The 12392-nt window shown below is 31.4% G+C and overlaps 1 protein-coding gene across 1 annotated transcript; it reads right to left on the bottom strand.

Moving 5' to 3' along the window:
* Nucleotides 1-6100: 6100 nt before the first annotated feature.
* Nucleotides 6101-8983, bottom strand: LOC109010686 (glycosyltransferase BC10-like). The gene is made up of 2 exons (XM_018991580.2): nucleotides 8480-8983; nucleotides 6101-6766 (listed from the first exon to the last, which is right to left on the bottom strand). Exons 1-2 carry the CDS (start codon nucleotides 8981-8983, stop codon nucleotides 6101-6103), a joined length of 1170 nt encoding a protein of 389 aa, XP_018847125.2.
* Nucleotides 8984-12392: the final 3409 nt, after the last annotated feature.

Here is a 12392-nt window from a genome sequence, read left to right as displayed (position 1 = left end):
ACTATAAATAGATTATATTAAAGTAAGCCTACAAATTTATATGATTTCATAAGATATATTAAATTTATTTTATAATAAAAATAATTTTATAATTTAACGTACCACATCAAGTCACGCATTTTACGAAATCTATTTAGTTGGAAAAAAAGATAAAAATCCAAACAACAGTTACAACAGAAACAAGATCCTACTAATATCTATATATTAATAAAGCAACCAGAATTAATTTAAAACAAAGTGTGAATAGATCAGTTCGATGATCTGCAGCTAGCGCGCGCTGCCCCCCAGACTGCAAACGAAAGAACATTTCGAAGCAGTTTCCACGCACATGCATTCTCAAAAGCAACGAATTACCGTGTGCAGATCATCGATCATGTACAGGAAAATTAATTAATTTATAATGATATCCACTTAATTACTTAGTTTTTGATTTTTGGAGGGCTTAAGTACTCTCAAGTCTCATCATCATGATCATAACTAAGGGCATGAGTTTGGATCAGTAGTAATTCCAGTTTTGCAGTTTTCACTGCACATGACATGCATATTCATATTGCGCCGCGCGTGTTCTCGATCTCATGGACCAAAAGCTAGCTAGCTGCATGCAGAACAAAGGTAACACGGTTTATCAAAACATCATCATGGCCGAGTGGAAAAGGATGGAGAGAAACTTCCAACAATATGGATCATAGTACCCCCACAAAAAAATGTCGTTTTCTGTTGTATTTTCCATGAATCAGACTGTCAGTAGTAGTTGTCGGAATAGAGTTTATTAGGAAGTAAAAACGAGTAAAAGGATCAGAAGCTAATAATTAATCTCAAATGTGGAATTAATAAGTGTTTTTTCCGAGTAATTGACAGCAAATGCCATATTATATTTTTAGAACTCAAACATTTCTTATGATAATAATCTTGTCCGCAAGAACCTGCTCATGAATTTCACAAATCCATGAAATTTTGCCAGACTTTCAAACGAGAAGGAAAGGTACGTACGAGACAGGCTAGGCCGCATGTTGGCAGAAAGGAGGTTGATATTGATAGAGCTGATACTTTTCAACAAAGTGCTACATCTGCTTCCCTGAAAAAGACCCAACAGATCAAACAAAGATCTTATATATGTATATTTTAAAGGCTTAAGAAACAGGAGAAAATAAAGTGTGACTTGCAAATAAACGAAAGAACGAACATTTCAAAGCACAGTTTCCATGCATATTCTCAACAAAACATGCATTAACATCTACGTATCAGTGTCTTGCCAATCATGTGGGATCGATCAAATAAATCAGTGAAACGCGTGCAGATCCATATGCAGCGAAATTAATCAATGAGGTGCTAAGATCCATGTAACTGCGTACCGGTACCCCTACCCTGGTCCACTTCCTTTTCATTTGTCGGTGGCTTTGTCACAAATGATTTATACACAACATTTTCCAACTACACATTTCATTTTATTTGCAAGACTACTACTGCAATCAATTCTCCTTAGGCCACGACTCCCGAGGCATTGTTAATGGTGGGTCGTGACTACAGAGTAATATATATGTCCCACTAATTTGCACCAGCTAGCGGAGATACTGCAGACTACTGCACATTGTGCCGCGTTGTTCGATCGGGGACCATGAAGATCAGCCGGATCTATATATAAATTAATGCTTTGGATTCAAAACTCAAAAGGACAAAAGGGCCAGACCAAAAGGCCGGAGAGTTTTCCATTAATTGGTGCATAAACCCTAACACGGTTGCTTACGCGGTTAAGAAACATGGAGAGAAATTTCCAAATTATTATATGAATCAGATCGATGTCCCTACAAATTAATGTCGTTTTCTGTTGTATTTTCCATGAATCAGACGTAGTTGTGGAAATGGACACAGCTTCTAGATCGTAGAAAGTGATGGACTTAATTTGAAGATCATGATTACTTGAAAAATCAGCCAACCAATTAAGTCCAAAAACGACATTGATGAGTCAATTGCATGTTAACTAATTAAGAGAACATTGAAAGGAGAGTAATTCATGTGTATATATACCTAAATTTATTTCATATTTCTGATCTTCATGTACTTGAAACGGAGAATATTAATAATATTAGCTAGCCTTTTTGCACATCATGTATTGATTGAGCTCGAAGACCCTTGATGGTGATGACTCTGTTTTATCTTCTAATTAAATATTATAGTAAACAAACTAAATAATTATTTGTGATGACTTATTTATAATGAGAATAAGTATTATTTTATTTGCAATGAAAATGGCCGGATTTATTATGGTAGGAAATTGTCATTTTTGTAGCAAACAACTGACTACAAATAAGCGTTTTTCTTATAATATATGTTACTTTTCATCAGATATAATCATTTTTTTACTCGGTGGCTTAATTCTTGGGTAAGTGAGAAATTATCGTCTACATGATTTTCTTTGAAAATATATACATCCAATAGCTACCTAGGCTAGCTCTTAATTTTTTGTTACACCTTGTTGGTACGTATTTTTAAATAACTAAAAAATATATATGTATGCGCGCAGTTAGTAAAAATAGATGGGTAATTGGTTAATTGGTTTTTGAGATCAAACCATTACAAGAAAAATAATATTTGTGATGAATTATTTGCGAGGAGAATAATTATTTGTAATGAAAACACTCACTTTAAAAGAAATAATTATTTTTATAAAAATTAATTAATCACAAATAAATAATTTTCTTATAATAAGCTAAGGTATATATGCACGTACGTACGTACGCTTTTGCATGCAGTCTCATATTGCATGGTGATGATAATCTTGGCAGTACCCTAACTAGCTAGCTCGAACCTGCTCATGAATTTCACATTAATCGTGAAATTCTACCAGACTTTCAAACGAAGAAGAAAAGTACATACGAGGCATGAAGTTAGATACGTATACGTCCTTGCTAGGAAGCGCGCGCAGAAAATGAGAGTACATGATGATATTGATGTTTTTGACAAAGTGCATATATGTTTCGCTGAAAATGACCAAAACAAACAAGAATATCATATGTATATATATTTAAGCAAGCTGCAAACGAATGAACATTTGGAAGTAGTTTCCACTCATATTCTCAGCAAAATTGGATCGAGATTTCTTATAATTTCTACATCTAAATACCAGCTAGTACTACAACTCAAAGAGAGATAGACAGAGCATGTAGAAGGTACTGTTTCGGATAAAAAAAATGTAGGAAATCTCAATCTAATAGATACAATTAATATATATGTAGATCTCATTATATTTAAGAGAAATACTTTAGTCACAAAGAAATTACACAAAAGTGATCTCACAAACTAACATTACTTGATATAATTCATCAGATTGTAAAGTTACTTTTATCATAAATTAGTAGATCTAACGAATCACATGAAACCACATCAATTTGTGAGATTCTTTTTGTATATATAATTTCTTTGTAACTATATCATGTACAAGAAAAATGGACTTTTGTGACTAATTTATTGTAATTAAAAGACTATTTGTAACTAAAATTAGTTACAAATAGTACTCATTTTGTTAGAATTAACTAATCGCAAATAAGTAGTTTTCTTATAGATATCTCTATATTTGATGTTTGGTATCGGCCACATGTATTATTCACAGACAATTCATAATATAGTGGGAATATTGGCATACTCATGATTATCATTATAAGATTGGGGACTAGACCTCGCATGCGTCGCGTTCTCGAGGACCAAGATGACCCTACAAAAGGGGGACCAAAAGGGTGAGTTTCAATGTGCATATAATATAAACCCTATTCACCATTGTTTAATATTCATATATATATATATATATATATATATATATACGCGTGCGCGCGCACACACAAAGCATTCTAACACACGGTTAAGCTCAGAAAACAGACCCACCCGCGTTCAAGAAGTAATAATAAAATATAGATTGGAGAAGTATGGAGTGAAACTTCCAAAGATAGAGACCACAAAATGTCTCTGTCTTTTGTATTTTCCAAGAATCATTAGTTGTCGGAATGGATTTACTAGGAAGAAGACAATGGATTTAGTGTGAAGATTATTAATTACCTGAAAATTCAGTTCATGATCTTTTATCCAACCAAATCCACAAACACCAAAGAGTTCTGCCCTCCATGTATTTTTTTTTTTTTTTTTTAGAAATTCTATTCTCACGCCTGTATACTATAGATCACACCTAATACTAAAATACTATACTGATATTATTTGATTTAAAAGATAAAATTTAAAATTTAAATCTTATAATTTAAATAATATGAATAATATACTCTGTACACCGACTTAAAAGAGAGAATAACTCTTTTCTTTTTGTACTCGTAAGGATTCTTTTAAATCGGTTGTTATGTGCATGCAAAACCTGTCGTCATTAGATCATCTTTAATTTGGGCTTATTTAATTTGGGCTAAATCATCCATATTTAATTCCATCATCTTTTAATATGGTTTTCGCTTCCCAAATATGTTTTCATGGCCTGTTTATGATATTGTCGTCAACTAATTAATTCAGAAATGAGATTCTTCTCTTCTAATATGGAAAACCTTATAATTAATCACCTTAAAATACTAAAAAGAGAATCGTGACATGTAAGAGAAGTGCTACAATTATAAAGAAATCATCTCATAAAAATAAATTTACAAACTAATATAACTCCATATGATACGTAGATTTATTTTATAATAAAAATAAATTTACAATTTAATGTACTACATCAAGTCAAATCAGTTTGAAAATTTATTTTTATAATATCTTTTTGTGACTAAAATATATATATATATATATTTTTTTTGGTATTGATACAAACTTAAGTAGTCTATCTAAACTTTTAAAAGGGATAAAATTAGTAAATCTAAATTAAAAAGCCCTTACTAAAACAAGGAAGACAGCAACTCATTGTTTGATGATGACAGCACTCAATGAGCCAAAATAAAAAAAATAATCATGACAAAGTGTATGGTACATGAAGTATTGTCATTGAGTGGGCACTAATGTAGCCTTGGCCCCAATTCATGTAGCACTCTCTCTTGATGCAGAAAAAGGCCCAAGGAAGTAATAAATATTTGGACAGAAGTTGACCCTTGGATCACTGATTAATTAAGATGAGATCTATCTTCACTATTATCTTAAGGAAAATGTTAGCTAGGGTTCACATCAAATATACATCCCAAATACATATCAGTGCAAATAGTTTTTTTCTTTTAACTATTTTTCAAACATCCTTAAAAAATATATAAATTTACTATTAGTCACTTCTTGAAAAAGATTTTAAAAAAAATTAAAAAAATAAAAATATATAAGCGGACATATTTGAAAGTCATACTATTGCCGATTATGGAAATTTGATAACTTGATTACAAGTTGGAGATGTCATTAATTGATTTTCCAAGGCAAGTCTCTGTATATTTGATAACTCTAGCTCGCATCAGTCTATTGATCATATATTATAGACTCTGTCTCATTCTACCATGCATAGACAAGTTCATGTACAGCATGACTTCTTTTTTTATTAACTCTAGCTTGTAAACATATACATAGCAATTAAAGACATAGACTCTTGAATAATGCTCATAAAAACTCGTTATATAAGATTTTCCAGCCGTGTGGACCCTTCACAAACATTTAGGTCCGCTTGTTTTCGTATATGAGATGAGATGAGTTGAGATTAAAATTAAAAGTTGAATAAAATATTGTTTCTATCCAATTTCGTTAGATATCTAGAGAAATCTTATCTATGAAAATTCCTTTTATTGTTTGTATGCACAATTATTAACCTAGTTAAATCATGATCTAAACATGTAAAGTTGTGTAAAAGATTACAAACATTAAAGCCACTTCTTTTTGTGCCCTAAAATTAAAGAGCGGTGCTACTCTGTTGCTCAAAATAGCCTGCTCCAAGTGACTGCAAGGCCAAATTGGCCCTTTCAATTTTTTTTTCAATATCAATACATTAATAGTCACTTCCTTAACTATTAAGTAAAAAAAATTAAAATACATGATGTGTCAAAATGAGGGGACAAGTTAAGTGGGCAAAGTAGCATTTTTCAAAATTAAACTGACTATATATGTCTATGTGTATTGGATGATGAATGTTCAAAGACCATCCTATCTATCTATGCAAATCATCAATTGAATTGAATTGCATAAGCTTTGGAGCAAATCTCAACAGCCTATCCAAAGCATGAAGAGTGAACTTCCTTGCAAACAAATGGCAGATATTGGTTCTCTTCCGCCCATTGTACTCACATTGGCTACCATTCCTTAACCTCTCCAAAAAATCAATGGTCACATCTGTTCTTAGAAACCTTGTTGGGTGGGGTCCACCCTTTGACCAGTCAACCCAAGTCAAAGTTCTATTTGAGTTCCTCTTCCAAAAATGGATGCTAACAAATGTGGGCAAGTAATGCTCATCCGAATAACAAGCGTTCTTGCAATGTCTTCCAAATATTGGGAAATACCTTTTATCTGAAATTACTTCAATGGCAAGCTCACGGTCCATCTCAAACCATTGGGCGCCTTTCCGCCATTGCTTGAGCGTAATCGTGGGACTCATTTTAGGGCTATATCGGCCTTGCCCCACCGGGCCCCGTAAATCATAGGCCTCCACGAAGGTTGTTTTCGAGCCTATGAGATAGTTGTATATCGTCGAGAAATTAAACAGAGGAATACACGATTCCGAGAGAAGCACGAAGCGTTGGTTCGACATGTCGAGAAGCGCATTGGCGAGCAAGCGGCGCTCCGCCTCCAACATGTTAAACTCTCCCCATCTCACGGCCTAAATAATTGAAATTAGACATTAATGGTAAGAAAATTGCTATAGACACAAAGTAAATCTATAAACTGACGTGACTTTATAGAATCCGTTAAATCTAATTTATAATAAAAATAATTTTACAATCTGACGTACTATATCAAATCACATAAGTTTATAGGTTTACTTTTGTATAATCCCTTTATAAGGAATTTTCTGTTTTTTTTTTTTTTTTAATTTTTTTGGGGGGTAAGAAACTTGCTATATATATATACCTTACAAAGTCTCACTGCTGAACAGAACTTTAATTTGTGGCACATGATGAGAGACAGAAGGAAGAAAAGAATCTAGAAAAGTTGGTTAATTTTGAAAGCAGAAAGACAAGCTGGAATATTAGGAATTATGAGGATGAAGGAAATTTTCCTTTCCAACTGCAAAAGGAGTAGAATCCAAGTAATGAATGAATTAAACATATAGCTATCACAGAATAATCATAAAGGCAAAATGACCAACTCATGACCAACTTACGGATTCGGATAATCGATTATCGATTAGAATAAACTCGATCAATCCTCTCAATTTCACTTTAAAATGTACATATATATAGGTTCCAAACAAAACTTGAATATTAAATGCAGAGAATTAAGGAATATCAATATTAAACTTGATGGGAGGATATATATGTTACTTTCTCACATGATCTCATACATAGAAAAATATAATATATGGTTAAGTATATATGTCAACTACATAGAAATATACACATGATCTGCAGTAGTGTCACATATGCTTGCTGTATATATAAGATTAAGCCCATGAATTTTCAAATTCATGATGTAATGGCCGGGCACATGCACCTATTACTTGATGTCAACATCCAAAGAATTAAAAAAAAAAAAAAACCTGTATTTTCTCTTTTATGAAAAGCTTAATTTGCACTCTTGTGGCAATTTAAAAGAAATGACAAAAATAATGCCTGCTAACATTGTTTGTAACTAAGAATTGCCCCTTAATTACACCAATACACATGAATTAACCTAAAAATCAATGTCTGGCCTTGTTGCTCCATATATATTATATGCTAGCTGTTCATGAGTACTAACACGTATGCACCCATATTTTTGTACGATTCTTGTTACTGATCATATATATATCCCAAGCACATGTTCATCCGTCATTACAAAAAAATTATTTATTTGTAACCAGTGATTTTCTATCAAGATAAGTCTATTTTTATTACAAATAGTTATTTCTCGTCCCAAATAATACATTACAAATATTCATTTTTCTTGCCGTGAGTAAAATTGATTAATGCTACCTTTAGGGTACTAAATTCAAAGAGCTTTTAGTATTATAAAGGAAATCGAAAGGTGAAAATGTGAGGTTATTTGTGTACATGTTTCTATTTTGGTTAAGTCATGCAACTAAAATGAATTGCCAGATTGTTTTCCTCACCTCCTGCTATATATAAAAAAAAATGCTTATTCGTAATTATAAGTTATTTGGTATTAACTATTTTCTGCCAAAATAAATATATTCTCAGCACAAATAACTCTTCATCAATACTCAGCTTTCTTGTAGTCGATCGATCGATGGAAACTAATTATTCTTTAATGATTAGAATACATCAGACAAACAATACGTAGGTTTCACATAAAATACTAGAGGGAAGAAGAAGAAGAAGGCCGAGATCATGCAGAAAAAGAATATGATATATATATATATATATAAACTGACCTTGCTCGGGATCCTCCGGCCATGAAAGACAGAACCTTGGGGCACTGTTCCATTGAAAGAAGGATTTGGGTGCACATATATAGAATACAGACCTTCATGTACTCCTTTAAAGAACAGCTCCCAGAGTGGAGCCAACAGCACAGGCCCTTTTGTCAAAAACATGAATGCAACTTTTGGGGTGCGATTGAATGGAAACTCAAGGATCCTAGGAACCATCGAAGCCCTCCAAAGCAACTCTTCGTCTTCCATGTCGTGCATAATAACATGGGGTGGTTTCAAAAACTCTGTCAACCCAACTCGGCTGCTGAGATTCATGTTGGCAGTTTTCAATGAGAGGCCGAAAGGAGAAGATGATGACATTTTAGGAGATATTGGAAGGAGGAGTTGGTTGAGTTTCAGGTTGAAGGAGAAATCTCTGAGGTAGAAACTCATGAGAGTGAGTCCGAGGGCTAAACCGGAGCAAAAGATAAGAAAACAGGTGACAAGGTTTTGCAGATGTGCCATTTGAGTATTGATCAAGAGTAGTTTTGGGTGTGAAATTGCTGATGAACTTTGTACTAGTTTGTTCTTCATCGTGAGAGAGAGAGAGAGAGAGCTTCACAAAGCTTTAGGGCCGTAGGCTGCTTCTCAGTTCACAAAGATGTATATTAATTGGCGCATCTGTTTAAAAAAATGTTAATTTTAAATTCTGTTTTTTTATTCTGTTAATAATTTGATTCTAATTATCTGGCCTTTTAATTAGTATGTATATATATATATATATATATGAATTTTATACATCAGCTATTATTCATTATTTCACACTCCATATCTTATAAAAAATATCCTCACACATTATAAAAAAAAAAAAAAACACTATAAATATGAGTCGAGATATAAGAGTGAATACTAGTTGATATATTGAATTCATCTATATATATATATATATAAATTATATATATATATGGAAAAAATTAATTTTCTTGAACTTTTAAATTTTCAACTTGCTTGATGATCAAGTGATCTTTAAGATTACTTTAAATTTAATAATGATCATTTAATAGAAAAATAAACAATATTGTAATTTAACAAGAACAAGGTGTTTATTTTGAAAATTATATATATATATATATATATTAACAAAATAAAATATTTTATATATTAATTATACGGCGGCTAACTCAAGTGCTTCCGAACCGTAATTTATAATTTTCTGATTTTATATTTATTGTTTTTATTACCAGAAAAATTGCGGCCCCACGTCTCAACCCACCTGCCCGGATGAGAAAATATATATTTTATTTTATTAATTTAAAAATATGTTTTGAAACGAAAATGTAATTAATTGAGAGTCAACCAAAAAATGAGAAGAGTAAGTTGGGCAGTTATAACTTATTAATTGAGTAGTGGCTATAAAGATTCATCCTTTAAACAAGATGTTCCCTTCCATGAAGGAAGCTCTCCCTTTTTTTTTTCCCCTTTTTACAGCCATTAAATCTTATTTTTGGGTGATATATATATATATATATATGAAAAATGGATAAAATATTTAAAGTGTGTTTGGATGTTGAAGTGATTTGAATTGAATTGAGTTGAGATGATAAAATATTGTTAAAATATTACTTTTTAATATTATTATTATTTTAGGATTTCAAAAAATTGAATTGTTTATTATATTTTATATTAAAATTTGAAAAAATTGTAATAATTAGTTGAGATGAATTGAGATCCAAACGAAGCCTTAGAGTAATGATACACCCATGACCTTTTTTATGACTATTTATATAATCATGTTTTAAAATACGGATATTTATATTAAGGAATGCTGCATTTATAAGTTATTTCATAAAAATATTCATCATTTAAAATATAGTTATAAAAAATAATTGTGTTTATTATTTTCTAAATGAGATATACTTTAACGATAAAAGGATTACATAAAAATAAACTCATAAAGTGATGTGACTTGACGTGATATATTAGGTTGTAAAATTATTTTTAATAAAAAATAGATATAAAGTTATGTCAACTTGTAAATTTATTTGTATATAATTTTATGTGTATAATACTTTTATATCTATTTGTATTATAAATAAAGGTATTTATAATACTTTTAATATAAATATATATTTATATATTTATATAATTTTGTTGGTCAGTTTTGTGTAGAAAAGTATTAAGCCTTGTAGATGCTGGCTGCTGCATTGTGTAAAAACTAAGTATTAAACGCACCCAGCCACCCTTTTTTCCAAGTACTACAGCTGTCTTTCTTCTCTGCATTATTTCCGGCAGCTTGAGATCAACGGAAAGTTAAAAAAAAAAAATTAAATAAAATATTAATTTTCTGCCGTCCTAGTGATTTTTTTTTTTTTTATGTTAATTTTTTTCATCACAAGATAACAATTATATTAAAATAAAGGAAAATACATACAAATCAGGAGAGAAGAGAGAGATCCGAACAAAATTTTTTTAAAAAATAATACAAAGTAAGAAGCAATAATTAGAAAATGGCTTAAAATAGATTGGACTGATCTCATGTTTCTTTGGCTAAAAAAAAAAAAAAAAATAGAGTATCACCCTTAATTACTAGATTACTATGAAGTATTTTTTTTTTTAAGTGTAATGTTAGATATAATTTTAGAATGTCCAAATCACGAACATTTCGTTTTAAAAAAAAAAAAAAAATTGGGATCCATTGTTAAAAAAGAATAATTTTCTCACACCTGTTTCAGATTTATTTATTTTTTTCAAAAGGAGTGTAGGACTTGCACACTCTAAAACTGTAAATATCATTTCTCTTTTTAACATTTAGTCTTTGAAAACTGTAAATCCAAAATGCAGGGATGTTAGTAGTCTTCCAGAGTGGTGTATAGGCGGTAGAGTAGCACAAATCCAGACTCCAAAGTCTTTGAAAAAACCTGAAAGATAAGAGTGAAGAGAAATGGTGTGGTGCAAAAATAGTTTAGATCACGCCAAAGATAGCTACATTTTGGGTTCGCATGCACCCATGCAGAGGCGTGTGTGCTGCAAATGAGGCAAAAGGGACTATGTGCGAGAGTTTTAGGTAGATTTTCAGAAAGGATTCCAATGGTGGTGACCCTGTGGGTTGATGAGAAATGGAAGCTGGTAGGTCTAATGAATTTCGATTAGCATGGAGGATGAGTAGAGAGATAAAACACTATATGTTGCCCTACTCCCACCATCAACTTTCGTGCCAAGTTATAATGGGAAGACCAACCTTTGATCTACCATAACACGTGAAGTATTGGAGTTACAAAGATATTTCATAAAAGTAAATTCATTAATTTACATGATTTCATATGATACGTTATATCTAATTTACATTAGAAATAACTTTACAATCTAATATATCATATCAAATCACGTCAATTTATGAGTTTACTTTTATAAAATTTCTTTGTAACTAAAACAGATCCCCTTTCAAAATAGTTCATGCACCGTATTCGACACACATGGTACCCAAGCGCCACCTAACTTGGTTGCATCTCTTTAGGAATTTCTTCTCTCTCTAAACGACAGTTACCTATCCAAGTAGTGCTACATGTACTTATAATTTATTTTACTTACATATTTACTTACAAAACTCATTTTCTTAACTTTCTTTTTAATTTCAAATTTTATGATTTTCAACATATCAATAACTCACACGTGCAGAAGTAAATTTTTTGTAAGTTTTTCTTTAAGTACATTTAGCATTTTCCTAGCTATCCTCTGTTTTGCTATGAAACAAAATTTTATTTTGCTTCCTTTCTCGAGAATACAGGGGATGAATTAGCATGGAAAGATCTTCCAAACGCTTGGAAACATTCAAGTCTACTACTGCTAAATCACTTGTTGCGCCTATTCGACGCAATATCGCAATCCATACTGGTCAAAAACAAACCTCTATGGTAGTTCCTTCCTCAACTCTACC

Source organism: Juglans regia, chromosome 15 (genome assembly GCF_001411555.2).
Source record: "Juglans regia cultivar Chandler chromosome 15, Walnut 2.0, whole genome shotgun sequence".
NCBI lineage: Eukaryota > Viridiplantae > Streptophyta > Magnoliopsida > Fagales > Juglandaceae > Juglans > Juglans regia.
The sequence above is the reverse complement of the archived record's forward strand: the minus strand, read 5'-3'. Positions and strand labels throughout refer to the sequence as shown.